The 23,583-nt window shown below is 56.2% G+C and overlaps 1 protein-coding gene across 19 annotated transcripts in view; it reads right to left on the bottom strand.

The window, feature by feature from the left end:
- IGSF9B (immunoglobulin superfamily member 9B) overlaps positions 1 to 23,583 on the bottom strand; it is a 59,791-nt gene that overhangs the window by 12,533 nt on the left and 23,675 nt on the right. For 5 of the 19 annotated variants that reach the window (XM_045370755.2, XM_065529264.2, XM_065529265.1 and 2 more), the window contains 12 exons: positions 22,573 to 22,715; positions 22,142 to 22,282; positions 21,940 to 22,056; positions 21,541 to 21,691; positions 20,250 to 20,373; positions 17,520 to 17,695; positions 16,330 to 16,556; positions 15,410 to 15,494; positions 13,150 to 13,311; positions 12,038 to 12,083; positions 9,598 to 11,253; positions 1,926 to 2,047 (listed from right to left, as the gene is read on the bottom strand). In XM_045370755.2, the coding sequence (XP_045226690.2) occupies positions 1,926 to 2,047; positions 9,598 to 11,253; positions 12,038 to 12,083; positions 13,150 to 13,311; positions 15,410 to 15,494; positions 16,330 to 16,556; positions 17,520 to 17,695; positions 20,250 to 20,373; positions 21,541 to 21,691; positions 21,940 to 22,056; positions 22,142 to 22,282; positions 22,573 to 22,715 (3,150 nt within the window). Of the gene's footprint in view, positions 1 to 1,925; positions 2,048 to 2,857; positions 5,867 to 8,099; positions 8,146 to 8,882; positions 8,963 to 9,597; positions 11,254 to 12,037; positions 12,084 to 13,149; positions 13,312 to 15,409; positions 15,495 to 16,329; positions 16,557 to 17,519; positions 17,696 to 20,249; positions 20,374 to 21,540; positions 21,692 to 21,939; positions 22,057 to 22,141; positions 22,283 to 22,572; positions 22,716 to 23,583 lie in introns of those variants that run through there. The other 14 variants (XR_010581100.1, XR_010581096.1, XR_010581094.1 and 11 more) reach the window with 14 other exon arrangements.

A 23,583-nucleotide genomic window follows, 5' to 3' on the forward strand; every position in this document is an offset into this window, starting at 1 on the left:
CGTGTGCGTTCGTGACTGAGAGGATGCTGCTACGTGTCCTACAGCTTGCTGTGGTGGCTGTGTGTGGAATCCGTGGTGCAAGGTACAAGGATGGGGCTGGAGCACCAGTCACAAGGTACTGCAATAGTCAAGGTGGGACAGACAGTGACTCAGAACATAGAGTTAGCAATAGAGACAACGGAAAGTGGCCAGATTCAGGATATGTTGCAAAGGCTGAGCTAACAGGTATTACCTAGTGGGCTTGACGTGAGATGCGAAGGCAAGAGAAGAATCTGGGAATTAAAGGGCCTGACACCCCAGGGGGCACCAGTGCTAGTGATTAAACTGAGGAAGAGCTGAGGAGAAGCAGACCTGGAGAGGCTGATCAATAACTCTGCTTTAGACATTGTAAAGGCGTATGAAACACCCAAGTGCACATTCAGCTGGCAACTGGAAAGATGAGCCATGACCTCAGGGAAGGGACCTGGGCTAAAGACAGACATTTGGAAGATGCCAACATAGAACTGGTAACAGGACCACTGCCATCAGAACAAGAGAGAATGCAGGTCTCTGATGTGACTTTTTTTTTGCAACAAAGAAATACATAAGTTATACATATATATAAAATATATATTGATGGGTCTTAAATGGGTTAAGAATGGGCTTAAATTGGTTGAAAATGCAGCTTTGAGCTCCAGTTTCTAACCCAAGCCCTAAAAACATCATTTTCTTTTTCTCTGCCACGGTATTTCCATCTGTAAACCGAGAGGATACTATTATCTGCCAAAGGCTAAGTGATCATAAGTGATCACCGTCTCCCAGAGATTCATGGGGCTCTGAATTTCTGTATAACACTCTCCCATAATCCTATCTATAAGGAGAGTTACTGTACAAGTTATCAAAGATCTGTAAAGAAACTGTTCAGCATTCTTCCTTCACAGCCTGCCACAACACTCCTAAAACCATTCATGAAAAGAGGGTTTTTAACAAACATTAAATAATTTTCTAGTCTTAAAGAGGGCTAAATTCGTTCTGCACTCAGAAGCTACCTATCCCTGCAAGATACACATCGGACATACTTCGATAGAGGCGCCCTCTCTGTGGGGTAAGAAGGCTTCCTTCACTCGATCTCACTGAGAAGAGTGCAGCCAACCTGCAGAGGCTGGGCCCAGGCTGCAATGTACCCTGAGCTCCACATGGGGCCCCGTTATGCCTATGTTTCCTAGAAGGCCTGAAATGATAGAGGGGAAGTAAGTAAGGAGATAAGAGTTACGTGCACTTTGGGAGGCCAAGGCGGGTGGATCACGAGGTCAGGAGATCGAGACTATCCTGGCTAACACGGTGAAACCCCGTCTCTACTAAAAATACAAAAAAAAAAAAAAAACTAGCCGGGCGTGGTGGCGGGCGCCTGTAGTCTCAGCTACTCGGGAGGCTGAGGCGGAAGAATGGCGTGAACCCGGGAGGCGGAGCTTGCAGTGAGCCGAGATCACGCCACTGCACTCCAGCCTGGGAGACACAGCGAGACTCCGTCTCAAAAAAAAAAAAAAAAAAAAAAAAGAGTTACGTGCAAGGTGAACGGCAGAGTGGAAAAATATATCTTTACTATTTGTGTTGTTTGAAAACACACTAAAACAATAGGATACATTTTCTGAAGCTATAGGCACAGAAAAGGTTCTGAAGGCACATACGCTGAAAATGACAGTTCTCCAGGTGAGTGGAAACAAATTGGGAGAGCAATCAGATAGATTCTGCTTATCTTTCTCATTTTGTATTTAAAATCATGTTTGTGTATTGCTTGAAAAATAGTGTTAAAAAAGAAAGGACAAGAGAAGCTTGTGGATTCAATTCCAGAGAAAGCCCAGGGTTGGGACCCTGAGCCCAGTCACCCTCCTGACAATGGCAAGGCAAGGTGGGAGAAGTGGGGCAGCCCTCTGCCCATCATTTACCGGATCGTTTCTTTGACTTCGAAGAGCCCTTGGATGACTTTTTGGGCTTCTTTATCCGTTGGTATTTCAGAGCCTCCAGCCTCTCAGGTGCAGCAGCGTTCTCGGGTGCAGGTGGAAGTGTTCTGGAAAGGACAACCAGAGAGCCACAGGTCAGCTCCCGGATGTGTGAGGCTTTGGAAGAGGGACTGGAAGAAAGCCAAGTAGCTGACCCATAGAAGGACAGAGTTCAGTCCCACAGAGCCCAGGGTGCCCACGATGGCTCCATGATACCCGCCTTTCTATTGCTCCTGGAAAGAAGAAAACCCAGTAGAAAGCTCCAGGAGCACGGCCCACCTTGGATGGAAGCCAACCTGCAGAGCAATCAGCAGACCCTAGCAAAGGGAGAGAGAGAGACTTTAATAGTAAGCCCCTTCCCATGTAACTCAAGCTGGGATGTATTCAGTGTCAGAGACAGAAGTAGGCTCAACGTCTGGAGTTCCTAGAAATCACCACAATCAAGACCTTTGCATGGAAAGTAAAAGGGCATATTAGAGCAGGGGGCAAGCAACTCCCATCCCAGTGAACCATCCTCCATCTCCAGAAAAGGGGGTGCTAAGTGAGAAACCCGGACCCCAGCTTCTTCTCCTGCAGCTGCAAGATTCCCACAGAACAGCAGCAGCTTACAGCAACGAATTCTTGTCATATACCAACATTTTCAGGGCAGTGTCTCCTCAACTCTGCAGATGAGGCTCAGCTCTCCTCGGCCATGTAAGAAAACAGGAGAAGGTGGCAGGAGATGACGGCAGAACAACCAAATCTGGTAGCCTCCCAGAGCCCTTACTGTCTGTAACAAGAACGTGGTGAACCTCTGTATTTTAGGATTCGACAGAGAAACGGGGTTTTTGGAACAGAAGTGTACTGGCCTCTCTTCCTGCATCCTGATTGCCACTTGCCTGGTGGATCAACTGCACAGTTAGGACAGGTTCCACAGTCTGGCCACACCCGTGCAGCAGCCCAGGTACACAAGGGAGCCAGAAGAGCTGAGAGGACAGGCAGTCTGTGACACTCGATGCATATTGGAGAGAATCTTTCAAGAGTCATAAAAGAGGAAAACCTAAAAGACATGTTCTCAATGCCATTTCTTCTCAAAGTAACCCAACTCGGAGCCTGAGGAATGAAGGGGAAACAGAAAAAGACAGGTCACTCTGTCTTCCCACCAGCACTGGCATTAGCACGCGATCAGAGAAGCAGGGACGCTCTGGAGCTACGGCAGATGGGCGTGCCTCGCTCTTCTCCTGGACCCCCCAACTCCCTCCCCTATCTCCATCGCAAACAGTTTTTAGAAAGTCCTGATTAAAAGAGGTAGGACAGACAATGCTGTGAGGGCAAAAGAAGACCCCAAAGGTCAAGAGGTCTGAGGTTTAAAAAAATGTTAACAGGGATTGGAAACCTGCAGCCTCTTCTCCAAAACATCAAATATCTTGGCAGCAAGGCAGGAAGAGGAGACTTACACACTAAATGAAGATAAGCCTCTGGTCTCTGGGGTTTCCTGCATGCACTGGCAATGCAGTGACCTCTATCTTCCTGGGGGATGTCATCGTTCTCTAGTACTTTAGTCCATAGAGTTTCAAAAGGCTCCCTCAAAAGTTTAGGTCAGGATCAACCTCTTGACTTTCCATAGCCCCTGACAGCAGAGCTGAGAAGGACACACAGGGTCCCTTACGTGCACACACAGGCACACACAGCCCTCTCGTGAAGAAGTGACCCAACATGCCAGTCTACCCAGAGAGATCCTACAGCACAGCAGCAGCTGGGAAGGAAGCGGGAAGGCAGACAAAGGGTGCAGGTGCCCGGGCGGGAGGGAGCACACCTTGCCAGTGTGGAAGGCACATCCTCACCCCTTCTCATCCTTGACTGAGGCTTCTTCATGCTGCCTACAAGGAAAGTCAATGTGAATCCACCTATTCAGTCGATCTCTGTCTCCTGGCCGGCCTCTTCAGGAGGACCACACAGGGAGAGCAACGTGTGGTCAGGGAGGCACATGACCAGCAAGAACAGTAGTCTCCAACGTCATCCAGGGAGACTGCAGGAGCACGAGAGAAACGGGTACAGGGTGCCCTGAAAACTGTTAGAGATTCTTCAAGCCAGGTGAAACTTCCAGGGGTGATACAATGGTTAGAATCCACATCTTATCACTGTTGTCATTTTTATCTAGCATTGATTTACCACTTACCACAGCAGGCACTGCTGTACAGTAATTGCCTATAATCTCTACAGCAAACCTAAGAGGTAAATACTACAATGCCCCCATTTTTCAGATGGAGACACTGAAGTTTAGAGAGGTAAGCAACCTGTCGAATAATCCAGTCATCGTGGGACAGAGCCAAGACTCTTAACGTTAGGCTCACCTCTCAACTGCCCTTCCAACGTCTTCCCAATCAACACAGGTATAGCAGCTACAAAGAAGAAAAGCATGGCATCCCCACCACACCTGAGAAATAGATATGCCTTGCAACGTACTTGAGGCTAGCACTGACATTCTGTGCTTTGGTGGAACAGCCCGGTAAGACAGACCAGGGCTGTAGAGGAGCCTGCTTAAGTTGTATCTTCAGACAAAAATTCCCAAACAGTAATGATCCAGTAACCAGAAGCAGCCGATTTTCCCTTGAGAAACAGCCAAGCTCCAGCCCTTCCAGGACACCTGCTGTCCACCTGTTTAGCTCTGGGCTCAGCACGGAAGCATGGCCACAGGACAAAGAAGGCTCTGGACACACCAAGACCCTCACCCAATGCAGGAGGAAAAAACAAAAGCTAGTGTCTGGCAGAACAGGAGGGAGGAAGCGGGGCAGGCAAAACGAGTCTATTTTTGGCACATGGTACAGAAAAGACGCATAGAACGTGACCTAACAGACTTTACGAACTGCATGTAAAGCCCTATGCAATCAAATTGCCTCCCTGTTTTAGGAAAGGTGACCATGTTTGCTGCCAATGCCAGCCCCACCTGGGACCCTTTGGTCATGGAGCTCCTGGTGCCAATGTCTCACATGGGAAGCTTCAGTGAAGCAACTCCATCCTATCCCTGGAATTCAGCTGTCAGGTAAATCTAAGTTTGATCCATAGATGATCCCATTACACCAGAAGCCAGTCCTGGGCTTTCCAAGAATTTAAGGTCACAGCTCTCTTCCCAAACAGTCTATACTGTTCTAAAGCATGCAGGAATACTACGAACCCTGGGGCTCCTCTTCTTCCAGGAAGTCACGGGATTACTGTAAGATGAGGGCCTCAAAGCCTTGGCACAGAGGGGATTTTTACAGTACAGGACTACCAACAATTGCCTGGAACTTACTTCTCTCTCTTTTTTTTTTTTTTTTTTTGAGACAGGGTCTCTGTTGCCCAGGCTGGAGTGGAGTGGCACAATCTCATCTCACTGCTGCCTCAACCTCCCCATCTCAGATGATCTTTCCACCTCAGCCCCCGAAGGAGCTGGGACTATAGGCATGTGCCACTATGCCCACCTATTTTTTGTATTTTTTTGTAGAGATAGGGCTTCACTATGTTGCCCAGGCTGGCCTCGATCTCCTGGACTCAAGAGATCTGCCCTCCTTGGCTTCCCAAAGTGCTAGAATTATAGGCATGAGCCACCACACCCACCAATACTTTTTCTCTCTTTTCAAAAAATCCATACGTAACCCAAATCACGACCAGGTAGCCCAGGAGGTCTTATTTGCTTAGCTCTCAGCTTACCCAGAAGAGCTGAGGAAAGATGCAGCCACGTCAAAGTGGAGGCCTCAGGACAGGGAAAGTCAAAACCCCCTGCATATTTCCTTAGCTCAGCGCCCATCAGCTGACCATTACGACGCTGTTCAGGTGTTCCCTGGCCAACAGGCTGAATCAGTGGCTTGATGGGCATTTTCTTCCTCTTCTAATCATCTGAGAGCAAACACCACCTGCCTGATTATACCCTGATGGAGGCAGAGGAAAGCCACTCACAGACGGGCCATAGCAAGGGAAAGGGTGGGCCCACTGCAGGAGTCTGGAGGTCTGAACCCACCCCACTGACTGCAAGATGGAACCCTTCTGTGGGGCCGGGCTCAGACCAGTGCTCTGCCTCAGAACCTGACAGAGGCTTGTTTCCAAAAGGGCTCCTTCCTACGGCTGACCCAGGACAGGGGCCACTCCATGCTCCAGACCCACCTGCCTCCCTGCAGTGACAGCCTGAACGGGAAAGCGAGTGGAAGGAGAGGTGAGGACAGGGCATCGCTAGGCTCAGACGGGAGCTAAGAATTGGCTCAGCCTCCCCACAGTCCACAGAAAGGACAGGTCCACACAATACAACTCCCCATGTTGAGAAGGGAGTTGGGAAGAGGAGAAAAAAAGGGAGAGAGAAAAGAGGAGAGGCAGGGGCAACAACTACATATGGGCCAAAGGAACAGGAGAGGAACTGAAGGGAAAAGAAACAGCGAGAACGCACGTGGACAAGAGCTGTCACAACTTCTCCAAGCAAGACCGAGAGGGCACACATGCAAAGGTGCAGCATGGAGACAGCATCTGAACAGAGCCTGCATCTCCCCAGGGCCCAGCAGCCGTACCGGGAAGGCTCCCAGCAGGCAGGAGAGCCCAGCACTGAGGGGCTGACTCAGGATGGGGAGGGTCTCCTTCTCCTAGGCTGGGGATGCTGGCCAGGCCCGGGAGAGAAACGATGGTCCCTCATCGCTGCCCCTGGTTTCTGGGTTTGCCACAGCAGTGAAAAGAGAGTGGGCTTCTCTTGGATCTGGCACAGTGGGGACACTGGGAAAGGGGAGGGTCAATGGAGTTGAGTGAAGGGGCGAGGAAGTAACACATGAGAGCGGAGTCTAGGAATTTCCAGGAGCTGGGGTGAGAGCTAGTCTAGGGCTCCCACACCTCCGGGGGCCATGGAGGAGTCACAGCTGGGAGAGGGAAGGAGATGGGGAAGGTGGAAGACCAATGGGTCTATGGCCGCAAGAGGGCCCCGGAACAGGTGAGCTCGTAAACGCTGGACAGCTCTCCTCACACTCACCCTATGCCAGACAGCCTCACCCACAATTCCGGGGCCTCTGGGCTGCTGACAATTTTATAGCTACAGATGGTAAAGAAATGTCAGGGCAGTCCTCTTTATGGAGGCCACTCTTCGGACTGAATGAGAATTATAGCCCTGGTTAGGAAAATGAGCCTCCCTTGACATCTCTAGGTGGGGAAGGTACCTGTCTCCTCGCCTGGGAAGCCAGAAGCACCTGGACGGGAGGCTCACTGTCTCCCATGCAGGTGCCCAATGCCTGTGTGTGCCCAGGCACAGGGCAGAGGGTCCGTGGCGACAGGCAGCACCTTGTTAGGCTACTGTGAGAGGGAGCGAGCTTCGGGTGGCCCTGAGTCTCTGTGAGGGACTCAAAGGCTCCCTGAATGCCCAAGTTCCTTTGGCTTCCACCTGGAAGGACACTCAAGGAGAGGTCGACTGCAGGGGCAGAGGGAGGGACACAGTGCTGGTCCCTGGGGGGTTTCACTTCTTGCCAGCTCAATGCCTGTCTGCCCAGGGGAAGCCTGTCCCCTCCCCTTGGGGGGGTCCTCCCAAGACCCTTTCCCTACAGCATGACTGCAGGGACCTGACCCTGCGGAGGACCCCACTGTCAGGGAAGAAGTGGGGCTCATCCCAACCTTGTGCTCCTCGAGAGAGCCTAATACCACGAAGATCCCAAGAAGCTGGTGAGGGGCCAACCACCCCAGGAGAAGGGATGCTCTGCCTGGGGCTGCTGGGAGAATAGGGTGCGGGAGGTTCTTCCTGGATACCAGAGGGGCCCCACAGAGGTCCCCAAGGGTGCAGAGATGCAAAGCAGATCTCGGGCGTTCTGGGCCCCTTCGGGGTGCATGCAGGGCCCCAGGGCTTCTGTGGGAGGCCCTGGGTGTACTGGCAGCAGGCTGGCAAGGCGTCGGAGTGAGGAGAGCCGCAGGGGGCTCTAGAGGGGCTGGACATGGGGATGGAGGGCAGAAGCTGCAGCTAGGCGGTGCCGAGCGTGGCTCGATGTGGGGAACCCAGAAGCCGTGGGGATCGAGGAGCGGCAGCAGCCACCCCACGGGGCGGTGAGGGGACATGGTTTGGATCCCCTGTCCAGGAAGCAATGGCCCGGCCGAAGCCCCGTCCGCCTGCCCGCCCCCGCCCGCCCAGCCGAGGAGCTCCCTTACCTATTGAGCTGAGGAGAGGCTTGTCTCGACAACACTGCCCAGATAGCTGAGATCAATCAGAAACAAAGCAGTTATCAACACCGGCCGGGGGGCACCGCCCACGCACACCCAGAGGGAAGCAGGGGGGGGCACAGCGAGCACCGGACAGGCGAGGCCGGAGCGCGGGGGAGGGACGAGGAGAGAGACAGAGACCCAGACACGATGGAAGGAAGCAGATGAGCTGAGCGCGCACAAAGCACAGAGACAGGGCTGCCGCGGCACCTCCCGCGCAGACAGAGGCGGCGGCTGCGGCTCCTCCACCTCCCTGCGCCCTAAGCTCCGCACCCCCTTCACCGCCCCGGAGCAGCCCGCGGTGGGGCTGGGGCTGGGAGGTGACCTTGTACTTCCAGGTACCAGGGAGGGTGGGGGACGGGGCAGGGGGAGGGCGCTGGGCTCCCTCCTCCTCGACCACCTCCCATCCTGCCTACCACCAGGCCAGCCTCCTCTGGAACTCTCTGCTCCCTCCACAGGCGGCTACATCAAGAAGAGAGACCAAAGGACGGAGCCAGAGAGAGAAAGAGAGAGAGAAGAGGGCGGGGGGACGGGGTATCCAGGGGCACTACAGAGGCGTGGCCAGTTCTTCTGAGCAAGTCGGGTCAACCCGAAGACGATGGTGAGGAAGGAAGATAGGCAGAGAGAACGACTGACTGGAGAAGGAAGGAGGGGCAGGGGGAGGAGGAGGGGGACAGCAGGGGAGAAGGATGAGAGAAGAAGAGGCATAGACAGGTGTCCAGGCTCTGGTACCTGGAATACCAGCTGCTACAGTTTAGAGAGTGCTCTCTCAGGCGGGCTGATAGCCGGAGCTTGTCTGTCTCTGCAGCTTCCTGCGAGGTATACAGGTGGGGGTGGGGGACGTGTCCTGCACATGATCACAAGGCCTGACACTTTTCTCTGGGCCTCCAGGAGAGGCTGAGGAGGGGGCTGGAGTCCGGCGCTCACTAGGGCTGCTAAGGGCCAGGAGTTTGGAAACAGGAGGCCCCTGGCCTGGTGGTCTGGAGAAGTCAGGCTCCGGGGTCCTGCTTAACAAGGAGGAGGGGCCGGGGAAGAAAAGGAGGCTAGACACGAGGTGTGTGGGCAACCCCCAGGACCACCGCCCGATGCCAGGACCACAGGGACACGGAGAGCCATCAACTCCAAGAGGGACGGGGTCCACCCCCGCAAGGGCACTCGCTGTGATCCGCTGCTCCCTGGTAGGTGGTGCGCCCGCTGAGAGCTCAGGGCTTGCTGGAGAAGATGCCTCATGCTCCTGGCAGGGCACCTGGGCAGGTGGGCCCGCTCCACCCCAGCGACTGCACCCTGCCAATGCCGCGGCGGCCAGAACTCCTCTCCCGAGGGATGCTGGTGCAGCATGTCCACACAAGCCCTGTCGCCGGGCGGATGGACGGGGTGGAGGGCAGGGCGAGGCGGGTGGGGAAGGAAGTTGACCAGGTGCGGGTGGTGGAAGAGGCGGCGCACTCACCCTGAAGTAGGTAACGTGGGTGGTGGGGGCTCTGGTCGGAGCAGTTCCTCCCCCATCCTTCGAGGGGAAGGCGTCTGTCCAAACACGTCCAAGCTGTCCCCAGGCCCAGCAGGGGCGGGGCCAGGTGGAGGGGAAGGGTAGCCTGTGGCCAGTGTGGTGAAGCCCATGGCGGGCCGGTAGCTGGGACTCCCGCTGCGGCTGCTCTGGGTCGGGGAGCCCGTGGATGGCGTGGACTTTCGAGAAAAGCTGACTGCAGCAGGAGGCTGCAGGGTGATCTCTGACATCTCTGTCTGCTGCAGGAGGCCCGGGCGAGGCCGGGCACGGGCGGCGAGCTCAGGGGAGCCAGTGCGGGAGCTGAGGGGGCTTTGGGTCAGAGGTGAGAGCCGGGAGGGCTGTAGCACCACTTGATGTAAACTGGGCTCGGCGCGCCTGGCCTGCCGGGGGCTGGGCCGGGGCCGGGGCTGGGGCTCATACCACCGGGTGTCCAGGCCAAATGTGCTGGGGCCGCCGTGCGCCCCCGGCTCAGCCGGCTCGGGGTAAGGCAGCACGGGTATGCCCATGCCTTGGCTTGTATGTCGCAGCTGCCCTTGGCTTACCAGAGGTTGCATAGGTCTGTCCTGCCACTTGGCGGCGGGGGGCGCTGGGACAGGGCCCCTGCCAGGCGACTTGCCTGCCCAACCCTTTGGTGCCTCCAGAGACAGGATGCCCGGGTAGGCTGCGGGCACCTGCAGGGAGGTGGGGGGCAGTCCTCGGGGGAGGCCGGCCTTGGGCTGCAGACTCTCGGGCACATCACAGGGTGGCAGCTGGTGGGGGAACATCATTGCTGGGGTCTCCAGCCCCCCGAAGGGGAATTCTGGCCGGCCCCAGGGCTCAGGGGAGCGCCCTCCTGTAGGTGTCTGAGTCAAGGGCAGCGTGCTGTTGGATGCATTCTCTCCATTCTCCTCGGGGATGGTAGGGTGGCCAAAGGGCCCCTCGGTGTGCAGGGGCGGGGATGACATGACGGAGCTCAGGGGGCTGCCCACTTCTGGCACGTAGAATGGGGGCGGCTCCACCTCCCCAGGGCTGCTGCTGCTGAGGTACCCATAATACTGGCTGTGGTGGAAGGGCCGGGGGGCAGGGGGCCGGGCCTGGCCTGTGGCCTGAAGCCGACCTTCCAGGCCACCGGGGCCCTCCAGCCCGCGGGGCTGGAACCGAGGGCTGTATGCTGGTGGTGGCAGGTAGGACTCCTGGCTGGATGACAGAGGGGTGAGCTGGGACTTCAGGGCGGCCACAGATGTGGGCACCAGTGGGTCCTCATTCTCCTCGTCCGACTGGCGGAACTCGGGGTACATGTCCGTCTCCTCGGCGAAGGGGAAGCCCTCGATGCGCCTGCTCTTCATTGAGGGCTCCATCTCGGCAGGGTCCATCACGAAGCGGCCATCAGGGCCTCTGCTGATGAGTTCGATGGGCGTGGTGGCCTCCGCCTCGGCCTCCGCTTTGGCCACGCTGTACTTCTTGCTGCTGATGGCCCGCTTGGTCTTCTTGTACAGCGACAGCTCCTTCTCGCGGGTGGGGCTCAGCATCCTCTTGGCCGCAGGCTGGCCCTGGTCATCCGAGGATTCTGACGGCGCCCGGAGCGTGCGGATGCTCTCAGGGCTCACCTTGCCAGAGGACAAGCTGCAGGGAGGAGTGAGAGCCAGGAGGGGATGAGGTGGGGGAGTGTGTTGGCCAGGACTTCCTTTCCCTCTCTTGGCAACCACCCAGCACCCAGGATCCTCATGCTAAAGAAAACTGGCTGCGTATCGTGGTGTGAAATGCTTTGGTCAACTCTCCACTGTCTGGATGTGCATCCTCCTTTTTTTTTTTTTTAAAGACGGGGTCTTGCTATGTTGCCCAGACTGGTCTTGAACTCCCGGCCTCAAGCAATCCTCCCGCCTCAGCCTCCCAAAGCACCAGGATTACAGGTGTGAGCCACTGCACCCGGCCCCTACCGCATCATCCATCTTTCCAGTGAACACCCACCTCTCCACTTTTGTGCTGGCCTGCCCCCTCTCTGGTGTGCTCTAAGCATACCTCCAGCTTCATTCCCCCCTTTTCAAGGCAAGCAAGCTCACTTTAATATCAACTTAAGCAATACATATTAAGGAGGCAAATCTGCTAGGGTGGGAAAACACTAGAGAAATACATTCCAAGGCTGAAGAGAAACTGATTACTGGCTAATTTGGATCATCTACACTGCCACTCCCTCTACCAGTGTGGACAACTTACAATTAACACACAGGGCAATCAAGAAGAAATGGCTTAGAAACACTGAGATGGGGCTGGGCAAGTACAATTAACACACAGGTCAATCCAGAAGAAATGGCTTAGAAACACTGAGATGGGCTGGGTGAGGCAAGCCGTCTACCTATGTGCCCCCTGCCATGAACAGCACAGTTCTCCCAGGATCAGAGACACTTACGGAGACTCCAGGCTCTTCCTGCAGTGGGTGATAGAGAGTGGAGGGTCTGGAAGGAAAGAGAAGGGGAGAGGCTGCTGAGGCCAAGCCAGCAACCACGCAGCACGCTCATCCGCAGGAGCTGACAGGGCGGGAGCACCGCCGCACGGGGAAGGAGCTGACAGGGCGGGAGCACCGCCGCGCGGGGAAGGAGCTGACAGGGCGGGAGCACCGCCGCGCGGGGAAGGAGCTGACAGGGCCCCGGAGCGCCGCCGCGCGGGGAAGGAGCTGACAGGGCCCCGGAGCGCCGCCGCGCGGGGAAGGAGCTGACAGGGCCCCGGAGCGCCGCCGCGCGGGGAAGGAGCTGACAGGGCCCCGGAGCGCCGCCGCGCGGGGAAGGAGCTGACAGGGCCCCGGAGCGCCGCCGCGCGGGGAAGGAGCTGACAGGGCCCCGGAGCGCCGCCGCGCGGGGAAGGAGCTGACAGGGCCCCGGAGCGCCGCCGCGCGGGGAAGGAGCTGACAGGGCCCCGCAGCGCCGCCGCGCGGGGAAGGAGCTGACAGGGCCCCGCAGCGCCGCCGCGCGGGGAAGGAGCTGACAGGGCCCCGCAGCGCCGCCGCGCGGGGAAGGAGCTGACAGGGCCCCGCAGCGCCGCCGCGCGGGGAAGGAGCTGACAGGGCCCCGCAGCGCCGCCGCGCGGGGAAGGAGCTGACAGGGCCCCGGAGCGCCGCCGCGCGGGGAAGGAGCTGACAGGGCCCCGGAGCGCCGCCGCGCGGGGAAGGAGCTGACAGGGCCCCGGAGCGCCGCCGCGCGGGGAAGGAGCTGACAGGGCCCCGGAGCGCCGCCGCGCGGGGAAGGAGCTGACAGGGCCCCGGAGCGCCGCTGCGCGGGGAAGGAGCTGCTCACAGGGGGCACCTTTGGCCCCTGCCTTCATGTTAGCTTGGGCCCCAGCAGCCTCTCCCCGACACCCCTGCTTCTTACTCCCACCTTCAAATCAAGCCTCACTGGCAGCTCTACCCACAAGATCTCAATGTCCCTATTTCCAAGGGGGGGGGCATGCTAAAATTGGTCCATCTCTCTTGATGGGGAGCTTTTGAAACCGGACCAGGGAGAGCAGGGGAAGGGGACAGACACCCACCTTTTTTGCGCTTGAGCTTACGCTTGCGCTGCTTGTTGACAAAGCAGGCAGCCAGGGTGCTGAACAGGATGGCAGCTGCCAAGAAGCAGATGGTAGCTACGATTCCCGCCAGCACAGGCCGCGCCAGCCCGTCCTCGGTCAGGTCCGGCTGCGGGAAGATGTCTGCAGGGAAGGTGGGGAGCACTCATGAGCCCATCCAACCCCGGGACCTCACCTGCTCCGACCTTCAGTCCCCAAGTGTTTCACCCTGCCTTTGTAGAACAGACAGTATCAAGGCTCAGGCTCCAAGCTGAACTCTAGCACTGAGGAGGTCTGGATGGTGTCACGAAGAGGAAGAAGATAGGAGAGACTACAGAAGTCAATCTCTCCAGAGGGTATAAAGAAGAAAACATCTATGCCTACCCCCATGGGGATGATGACTTCAAGAGTAATCTATACTTATCTAGGGTTCTGCCTTCTGCAAAGTACCTTCATGCACGTTATCAGTTCTTCTCATGTTAACCCCATGAGGTACACAGAGCACACATACTGTTCTCATTCTCTAAATGAAAGGGCTCTGATCCGCTGAGTTGGCGAGACCTGCTTATGTGAATATTGCCATCAGTGCCCAAACCAGAATGCAGCTGCCTGCTCCCAGTCTGGGATTTCCTGCCTCACACCACGCTGTCTCTACAAAAGGAGAGCCCAGGTGTGAAGGCAACTTGAGGATAAAATACTACCGCAGGAAGAGGGATTATTACTACAAAATTCAGATCCAAATGTATTTAACCCCTTCTAGCACAGGCATGCAATGTCCTGAAGATTCGCACCCTGGTCATCTCAGGTACGGAAGTACCCTAGAGCTGGCAGGGACAGCAGAGATGGAGCCAAATCTCGTTTCACTGTAAAGAACTGAACGTCCTCCTTTCCTGCCCAAGTCCACAGAGCTCGTTATGACCGAGCCAAGACCAGACCCCAGTCTACCTTCTTATACTCATTGGAAAGTTATGTAAGTGCCACTGCTTAGGTTCAGCAAAGGCAAAATCAATAGATTGTAATGTATTTGGCCAGAATTCATTGCTGCATTGATAGTAGTAATGGATAAAAATAATCCAGATGATGCTGATTGTCTGAGGGGAAAATGAAAGCTACAGCCTTTGGAAATGGGGGACCTAATACAGGGAATGCTGAGGCTGCTGCCTCCTCCTTCTCCCATGTGGAAGGGTCTGATGAGGCATATTTCCTGCCAGGAACTGGCAGAGAGCTACTGAGCAGAGAATTGTCAGGGGTGGGCCCACACAACACCCCTTCTTCAGCTCCAGCCTTAGCTGCAAGCTCTCATCCCTGTTCCTCCAACTCTGGGTCTATTCCCCGGAGAGAAGTCAAGAAGGACTGTGGGTTCTGCTACCTGTAGGACACAACTTTGTTTTTTTAAAGCCCGTTGGTGCCTAATGTATAAAGCAGAAATCGCACTCCACACCCACCCCTGCTCTCATGCTCCCTGCAGTGTGTCCACACCAGCACTTCCCCAACTCTACAAGTCCTGCCGCATGAGCTCCTCAGACGAGGTTGCTGCCACCTGTTCCCAGGAGTCTCTGGGTGAGCAGTGCCCGAGGAAATGATGCCATCACTTGCTTATAAGCAAGAGCCTTTTTCCGTACCAAGGATACCCCTTCACTGGCAGAGGAACCCTGCTATGTCTTAGGAACTATAGCTGGAGAGAAGATGTGTAGAAATGGGACCACGGCCAAGAGAAAGAAAGATAAATGGAGAAAATGCTAGGGGGTTGGCTTTGTTTAGCCTTAAAAATCTAGAGAGAGGAAGGAAGGGAGGAAAACACCAAACAACAATTTTCCCAATAAAACCCACATAATTAGAAAGAAGTCTATCACAAGCATTCGATAAACATGGTTGACCTGTTGTTTCCTCCGATTCACAGCCCCTCCCCCACAAGAGGAAACTGAAAATGTACAGCAAATAGCACTTCAATCAAGTCCTTTTTGACTACTATAATGAGACGATTAGTTGAATTTATTTCTGTGGCTGTCTTATACAAGTGTCAGAAACTCAGCTTCTGAGCTTCACGAAATAGCACGCATCATGGAAATATGGGTTTGGTGGGCTTAAGAAAGGCTACGACTCACACAGCTGCTGCAACCAGGCACCTCCTTAGTTTCCAATCCAGCCTCTCCTTGTGGAGTCGCTATTTCACAAAACGACCCCCATGCAGCTCTGGGGCTTACGTCCCTAGAGTTGCAAGAGCACCCTCAACCCAAAATACCTGTGCTGGAGACGCCGGCGATGTTGCTGGGCTCGCTGATCAGATCCTGCATGACGGCCAGAACCCGGAACTCGTACCACGTGTCCTACAGCACCAGGGACAATACCCAGTCAGCCGAGGGACCTGAGATGACCACTATCCCCACAAACACTCATCCTGCACACAGCCTTGCAAAGGGCAGGGTGCCCAAAGCACGAGAGGACTGCTAAGCATCTAATGCTAAGTGATGGTAGCACTGGCCAATTGCTGTGGTGTAAACACTCTTACAATGGCTGACTTCAAGCTACGAATGTGAGGTCACCAAAAGCGCTGGGAAGAGATATGTACAACAGGCTCTCCAGGGCCACTGGGAGCCCACTCCAGCAACCACTATTAATAAATAAGTGTCCAGGAAGGAAGACAGAAAGATAGATGAGATTGTATCTTACGAAACCAGCTGCTTCCTCTCCCCAGCTAGATATCCAAGTTTAACAGGGCTACTGGAAAAACGGATAATGCACTTTCCTCCAGGGACTCTAAATTATTGGAGATGGGGTCCTTCCTTGGACAAACCTAGAAGAGAATTCTTCTTGGAATTTCTCTGCCCATCCCAGGTTAGGCTTAGCAAGGGGCTGGGGTCAGTGCTCTGATTATGCCTGCTGGCCTCTCAGCCTGCCCTGCCCAGTTTGTGGCGGTGCTGAGGCCCTCAATAGAACACAGGTCCCTGCTGCCCCGGAGCTGGCCCCAAGCCTGTGGATCATGATCTGAGGAGTCCAGGCCTTGGTAGCGAGTCTGGGAGAACCCAGGACCAGTGGTGAGGAGGTACAGTATGTGGCTGACCTCACACACCCAAAGTTGGTCACTCAAAGCTTCCAGTGCCTCTGGAGTCTTGTCACTTCCAGGATTTGGGAAGCAGCAGCAAGGAAGAGCAAGGCCCTCACCTGTGACAGATCCTTGGCAAAGAACTCTCCATCAGTGCCGGGGATGGCATCGTCCAGCATCTCCCAGCGCTCCCCGACGCGGAACTCCATGATGTAGCGGTCGATGGGAAAGCTGTGGTTGGCAGGCGGAAGCCAGGACAGGAGCACACCCTGCTGAGTCCGATTGGCTATGAGGCACCTCGGTGGGGTGACCAGCACCAGGGGTTCTGGAGTTGTAATAGGGAATGCTGCGGCAGGGGAGGGAGAAGAACCATAGCGCATCAGCAAGGCCCAGGGCGGCTGCCACACTCCCACATTCCCGTGCACACGTCAGGGCCCAGAGGGAAGCAGAGTCAGGGCCTGGGGCCCCAGGGCTTCAGGGTTCTGTCTTCAGAGTACGTCTAAAGAGCATACATGAAGGAATCGTGTACTGCAAAAGGGAAGAGAAATGGGAACTATGGAGAAGGAGGAATAATTAAATGTTATCAAAGTATCTCCTGTGCTCTTCCAGGGAGCTAGGGATATCTTCTTTCTCACAGCACAGCAGTCGCTCCTTCCATTCCCTTCTTGGCCGGGGCTTGGGGTCAACATGAGGCCCCACAGAGGTGCCAAGGACTGGAGGTGAGCATCCCAGACTGCTGTCTACCTTGGCGGAAGCTCAGGAGCGAATTCTGGGAAAGGGGCTGGAGTCGGGCCACCCACACCACCTAGGAAAAGCCTGTTCACAGCGGCCCTTTCTCTGGCTCCAGAGCAGAGCAAACACAACTGTCGCCAGGCAGGGAGGAGTATGAGACTGCCTCCAGGAAGGTGACTGGGAAGACTCCACAGTGGGAGGCAGCCACATGCCTACCGCCCAGTGAGGCTGGGGCCAAAGGCAAGAACCAGCAGGCGCTGTCAAGGAGGGAGGATGCCCAATCTCCCCTGAAAGCCACAGAAGTGGCAAACACGTGGCCTGACAAGGAAAGAGAAAATTCTAAGTGTCTTTCTTCCATCTGAAAAAGCAACAGGAACTCGGCCAACAGCACTCTGATGCGGGGCCAGCAAACCCCACAGAGGCCACAACAAATCCTCACGGGGAGATCAGACAGCATGGCTCCATGGAAGACTCAGCAAGGTACCCGGCACGCAGGAAACCAACTGCTAGCTGCCTGGGCCACTGCCCCCACCACCTCTACAACCCCGGCTCCCAACATCCCACCCCTGGCCCTCACCTAAAGTGTTCACAGTGACCACCTCACTGAAGGCGCTGGTTCCCAGCTTGTTCTGGGCCAGGACGCTGAACTGGTACGCTGTCTCAGGCTCCAGGGTATCCACCAGCAACCAGCTGGGTCCTGGCGGCACTGGCAAGGACAGCCAGTCATGGGGCCCAAACTGTGCCCGCTTCATCCTGGCCAAAAGAGAGAGACAGGATAGGGGACGAGGGGCGGGGTGGGTTACACTGGAGAGAAGAGGGTGCATGCAGGGTGCTCAGGGAGAAGGAACTGGTGGGCCTGGTGTTCCCAGGTTCAAGGGCAAGAAGAGGGCATGGCCCAGAGTGGATGACCTGCCCAGCTTTGACTGTGCCAATCCTCCTGATGCCGGGTGACCAACCGCAGCTGGCACCTTTTCTACCAAAGGGGCCTTTAGGTGCAAGTCATGCTCAGCACACTGGTCCAATTGATTACCAGCTGCACTAGCAGAATCCCACCCTGGTCAAAACCCTAAGAACAAGCTCTGCCTGGGGAGAGTAAGGACACTGGGGTGTGGGGAGAAGCAGTTCAACAGTGGTGGGATGAGGGAAGGAGCCCGGGGGACCTGGCTGCACACACCCCCAGGGACAGCCAAAGTAGGGCCTCGGGTAACCCACAGGGCTCATTCATCCAATCAGACTTGAGTCATCTGAGATGTCCGGGGTATAAGACCACAATGACCAGGGGTTTCCCCACAGTGGGGCCAGGATCCCTAAGGCCATAAGGGTTGGAAGTCACATCAGGAAGGTCACACTATGCATGGAGAGTAGGAAGACGGTGCCGAGGGTGTTCCCTTGTTCCACAAGCTCCCAACTCCCAGCAAAGCCGGTGGGCTATGGGTGCAGTGCCGCCACGTCACCACAAGGAGGAGACATGGTCCTGTGGGACTGGCCCTCTCCTTGCAGCCCTGAGCTGTAACCTGGTGGGTGCCCTCCAGGACCCGCTCCCAGGCTCCTGGCTCACTAACCCAGGAGGGTGAACTGAGGCAGCAGAAAGCAGAACAAAAAGAAGCCGGCGCCAAACGTTGGAGTCAGTACACAGAGTTAGAGGCAGGCAGAAAGAAAGGAGACATCCCCACCTCGGCCCCGCCCTTCCCTGCCCCAGGCAACAAAGCAGCGGAGCCACGTGTGGAAAAGCAGTGCAGACCAACAGCAGCGTGGAGCAGCGCCGCAGGCAGCAGGGGAGCCCCAGTCCACGCCTGAGCCCCCCGTCGGATGTCCAGACCTCCCACCCAGGCATCTCCAATGACAGCTTGGCCACACCAAATGTCCCACCCTGGCCACCAAGGCACTGAGCAGCACCAGTCTCGCAGCAGCCACCGGGCAGGCTGGTTAGGGCCCCCACGCTGCTGCGGGAGGAACAGAGTAAAGGGATAGGAGGTGAGCTGCTGCAACTCCCATCATCTAGGTGCAGTTCTCCAACTCAGAATCAAGACACCCAGACACTCTGTCTGAGAAGTAGCCACCGAACCACCGTGATGGGAGACAGGGCGGGTTCCCCTCTCAACTTCCCCTGCTGCTGAGAAGTGGATAAAGGGGTCTCCCTGAACCCCCTGAGCTGCCTCTGGCACCTGCCTTTTCCTCCTCCCCAGGCTCGAGTTAGCTTGGCTGGAGAGACACGTGCAGGTGAGACAGGTCTAAAAGAAGGCACTGAGGGGCTCACCCTCCTAGCTCAAGGCTGTCACACCCGGGGCAGGGTAGGTGGCTGCCACTCTTGACTCAGACAGGAGTGTGGGGAGGGGCAGCCCTGGGGGGATGGGAGGAGTCAGCCAGGCTTCTGTCTCCTCCCCTCCTGTGCCTCCTGCCCTCACCCCGCTTGGCACATTTTTGAGATCTCTATCTACCGTAAGGTTTGCGCAAAGATCTCAAATCACTGCATCTGGCTAAACTGACAACAGAGGAATGAAAACAATCGAGAAACACATGGTCCTAGAGAGAAAATGCAGGGGCTGACCCCAAGGCCGGGAAGTGAGCATCACCTCTCCACACCAGTTTCTGTGGCCACTGGGGAAGAGACAGAATAAAAACCAGACCACAGGAGGTGGGGAGGGTGAACACGTACAAAACATAGTGAGAAAGAACCAGTAAGACCTGGTATTTGCCAGCACAACAGAGGATTACAATCAACAATAATGTATCATACATTCTTCAATCACTATGAGTATAACTGGATTGTTGGAACACAGAGGACAAATGTTTGAGGGGTGGATACCTCTTTACCTCGATGCGATTATTACACATTGCCTGCCTGTATCAAAATATCTCATGTACCCCATACCTATAAATATATGTACCATGTACCCACAAAAACTACAAATACAAAAATACAACAAAAAATTTAAGCTCTAAAAACTAGACTCTACACTTAAGGCTGGGCAATTTCACAAAGCCCTTGAAGGGCAGAAGTCTCTTCCAGGCTCCAGAGGAATCCAGAGGAATCCAGAGGATGAAGCAGGACACAAAATGAGGCAGTAGATGAGCAGGGAGAAGGCACAGAGAGGCCCAGACCCCTCAGGCCACAGGGACACAGCCATGCCCAGAGTCCCTTCAGACCCCTCCCGTCACCCTCAAGGACCTCATCACTGTCTCAACCCACCTCACTCTATGCAGGGCCAGGAACTGCAGCCTCCTCCTACCTCCCCCCACCCAGGATGGCCTGCAGGCAGATGTGGGAGGGGAGAAGCAGAGAGCAAAGCATGCCGGGGTGACTCACAGAGGTCCGTACCAAACTGAGAATGTCTGCTCGTAGCCTCCATCATAGCCTGGTTCCCAGGACACGTTGGCAGTTGTCATGGAGACCTGGACCCGGACACTGCCCGGGGCATGGGGGCTGGTGCCTGGAGATCAAGTGGAGACCTCTCAGACTGAAAAGAACTCAGCCATGTGGCTGGGTGCCCACCGTCTCGCTGTGGGGAACCTGAGAGGCTGAAGCGCATGGCAGCGGAGCGCAATATTGCAAGAGAAGGGATAGGGGCGACGGGGTGCTCTTAGGTGCTGACTCCCCTGACCCTACTGGTTAGTGGGGTTGGAGCAGGAAGTCTGTCCCACTGTGCGGTCTAGTCCAACTAGGAGATCACATAGCATCAGGAATGGGTCCAGTAGAAACCAGAGCCCTCCTCGTCCTGGCCCAAATCCTGTGCTTCTCTGGTAAGCACAGAAACACTCCTAAGGTCGCAGGCACAGCCACAGAGTCCCCTCCTGTTAAGGTTCTCTGGCCTCAGGAGACACCCCAATGCCGGCGTGTGGGCAGCACAGCACAGCAGTCAGGAGCCTCATCCTGGCTTCAATTCCCGGATCCACTACTTCTTAACCATGTGACACCGGAGAAAGCGTTCGGGTCACGCCAACCTCTGCTTCGAGGAACATACACTAGGGAAAGCTCAGCTCGCACCTCCCGAGTTGTGAAGGACGAGCTGTGCAGACCACTTAGAACGGAACCTAAAACTGGTGGTAAAGGCTCAAAAGGCGTTGCCTGTGACTGTGATTGTAGCCATCAGGACCCAGGACAGGCTGAGAGGGTCCAGGCGAAGGTCCTGGGACACACGCCTTGGGCAATCAGAAACAGGAACGCCCAGACACAGAACACCAGCAACCTCCTCCTGCCCAGCCTCCGCACGCCAGGCCTGGCCTGCAGGTCTCAGCTCTGCCCTCATCTGAGATGCTGCACAGTCCCCGTCTCCCTCATTCCAGTCCTCCAGCTTTCCCTAAGGCCCTTAAAGGCTCTGCAGTCCCTTCCAGCCACACAGCCACCTCTTTCCCAGGTGGGCTGCTGTGGACATCAGGCCTGTCCCCAAAAAGACCTCCCCGAGGACAGGAGCCATGCTGCCCTTCCCTGACAGAGCCCACAGGGGCAAAGGCTGCAGGTGCTAGACTCGGGGCTCAGGGCTGGACGGACTTAGGAAGGATGCCCAAAGAGTGCGGTGGCCACCAGGGGATGCCCCCGGCGTCCAGCACCCCACCCCCAGCCAGCCTGTTCTGGCCCCACTGCCCTGTCAGACACGTACCGATGACGGTGAGGTGGGTGCTGGCAGTGATGCTCGTGACCACGTTGGTGGCAACACATTCCCACTCCCCGTGGTCCTCCTTACTCAGGGCACGGAACTGCAGGCTCCCACTGGGCAGGGCACTGTGCTTGCTTCTGCTGGGCTTCCCTACCTTGGTGAACAAGGGGCAGGGAAGAGGGCAGGAACAGAAATGGGGGTGAGGAGAGAAGCCCGAAGTGGATGGGAAGGACGCGCCTGAGACCCCAGCCCACCCATGCTGCCCCTCCTCCTGAGTGCCTGCTGCTCTTCAGGGTCAGCTCACTGCTCGGCATCCAGCCTGGTCAGGGCAGGTCCAGAATAGAACTGCTCACTGTGTCCTCACACCTCCCCGCAGCCCCAGGAGCTCCAGGGCCCAGCTACCTTTCTCCACGTGATGACAGGAAAGGGGTCCCCCGCGGCCGCGCAGGGGATAAGCAGCTCCCGGCCGGCCTCCTGCCTGTACTCCCAGCCTGGTAGCACCGTGAAATAGGGGGGGTCCTGGGGAGGAAAGCACAGGCACCCTCATGAGGCCGGGGATCCAGGGTCCCAGCTCATGGAGGCGGTCACAGCCCCAGGACCTCACCTTCAGGACAAGCCTCGCAGGGGCAGACTGGCCCATGGTCCCCAGGGTGTTGTAAGGCACACAGGTGTAAGTGCCAAGAGCCTCCTCTGTGGCCTCCTCAATTCGAATGGAGCCATCCTCCATCAGGGTCCAACCCAGGTTCTGCCAGACACAGATGATAGAGCAGGGAACGCTGGTCAGAGACTCCATGCTCCATCCCAGGCTGGGTCCCAGCTGGGCCAGGCAGCACGTGGGATGGCATGCAGCTCCAGCCTGGGGTGGGCGGTACCCACAGACCCCCAGAGACCAGAGACCCCTACGGAAGCAGCTCTCTGTTTGCCCAGGGCTTTTGGAAGGGGCGGTGAGTCCTGACAGAAATCCACAGCCCAAGGTGGCATCACAGTACTGGGGGGAGCCCTCACTCCATCCCCCAACACGCATCTCTCTAGCACCTTCTCGACCTGCAGGGGGCGGCCGTCCTTGTTCCACTTGACCACGGTGGCTGGTGGTTCTGCATCCACAGGGCAGCGGATGTAGCCATGGATCCCCACGGGCACATAAATTACAGGGGGCATGTTGAGGACACGGGCTGGGTCTGCACAGAGGAAGCACAGGTGGGAAAGCAGACAGACACAGGGAAGAAAGGTGAGAATCCAGGCCGGAGGCAGCCCATGCACCAGCCCAGGTACTCGGAACTTCGGTTCTGAATGTCTGGAGGCACTCAAAGGCACGTCTGAGCCTGCTCCCATCCTCAGTGCCCATCATGCTTCTGCCAGGGACCTCACCCACTGAATGACGTCTCTCAGTGCCCATTTCCCCCAGTTCCTAGACCCCGAGCCTCAAAGCCAGCATTTGCCCACACCCTTTCCCAACAGCTCCTTATCCCAAAGTCTTCTGAGCAACAAGCAGTACCTCCTCTCTACATCCTAAGCCAAAAGAAGAACACTATCATAGGCTTAACCACAAAGGGGATATTTTTCCTCCCCATTCTGCTGGTTGTCCAGCCTTCCTTAGATTCAGTTTCCCCATCTGATTCTGCAGTTGAAATGCAGAATCAGGCCAGGTGCAGTGGCCCACACCTGTAATCTCAACACTTTTGGAGGCAGGGGTGGGAGGACTGCTTGAGGCTAGGAATTTAAGACCAGCCTGGGCAATTTAGTGAGACTCCAACTCTACCAAAAAAAAAAATTGAATTATCTGGGCATGGTGGCACACACCTGTGGTCCCAGCTACTCTGGAAGTTGAGGCAGGGGGATCACTTGAGCCCAAGAGTTTGAGGTTGCAGTAAGCCGTGATGGCACCACTGCACTCCAACTTTGATGACAGAGCAAGACCCTGGCTCTTGGAGGAGCAAGAAGAACCTCACACCTCTTGTGATGCAGGCTGAGTCACCTCCTCTCAGTACTCCCCTATTTCCCCTGAGGGCTACGGAGGAGAAGGATCCAGAACTAGGAAGGCAGTGA

The sequence above is a fragment of the Macaca fascicularis genome, chromosome 14, assembly GCF_037993035.2.
Source record: "Macaca fascicularis isolate 582-1 chromosome 14, T2T-MFA8v1.1".
Lineage (NCBI taxonomy): Eukaryota > Metazoa > Chordata > Mammalia > Primates > Cercopithecidae > Macaca > Macaca fascicularis.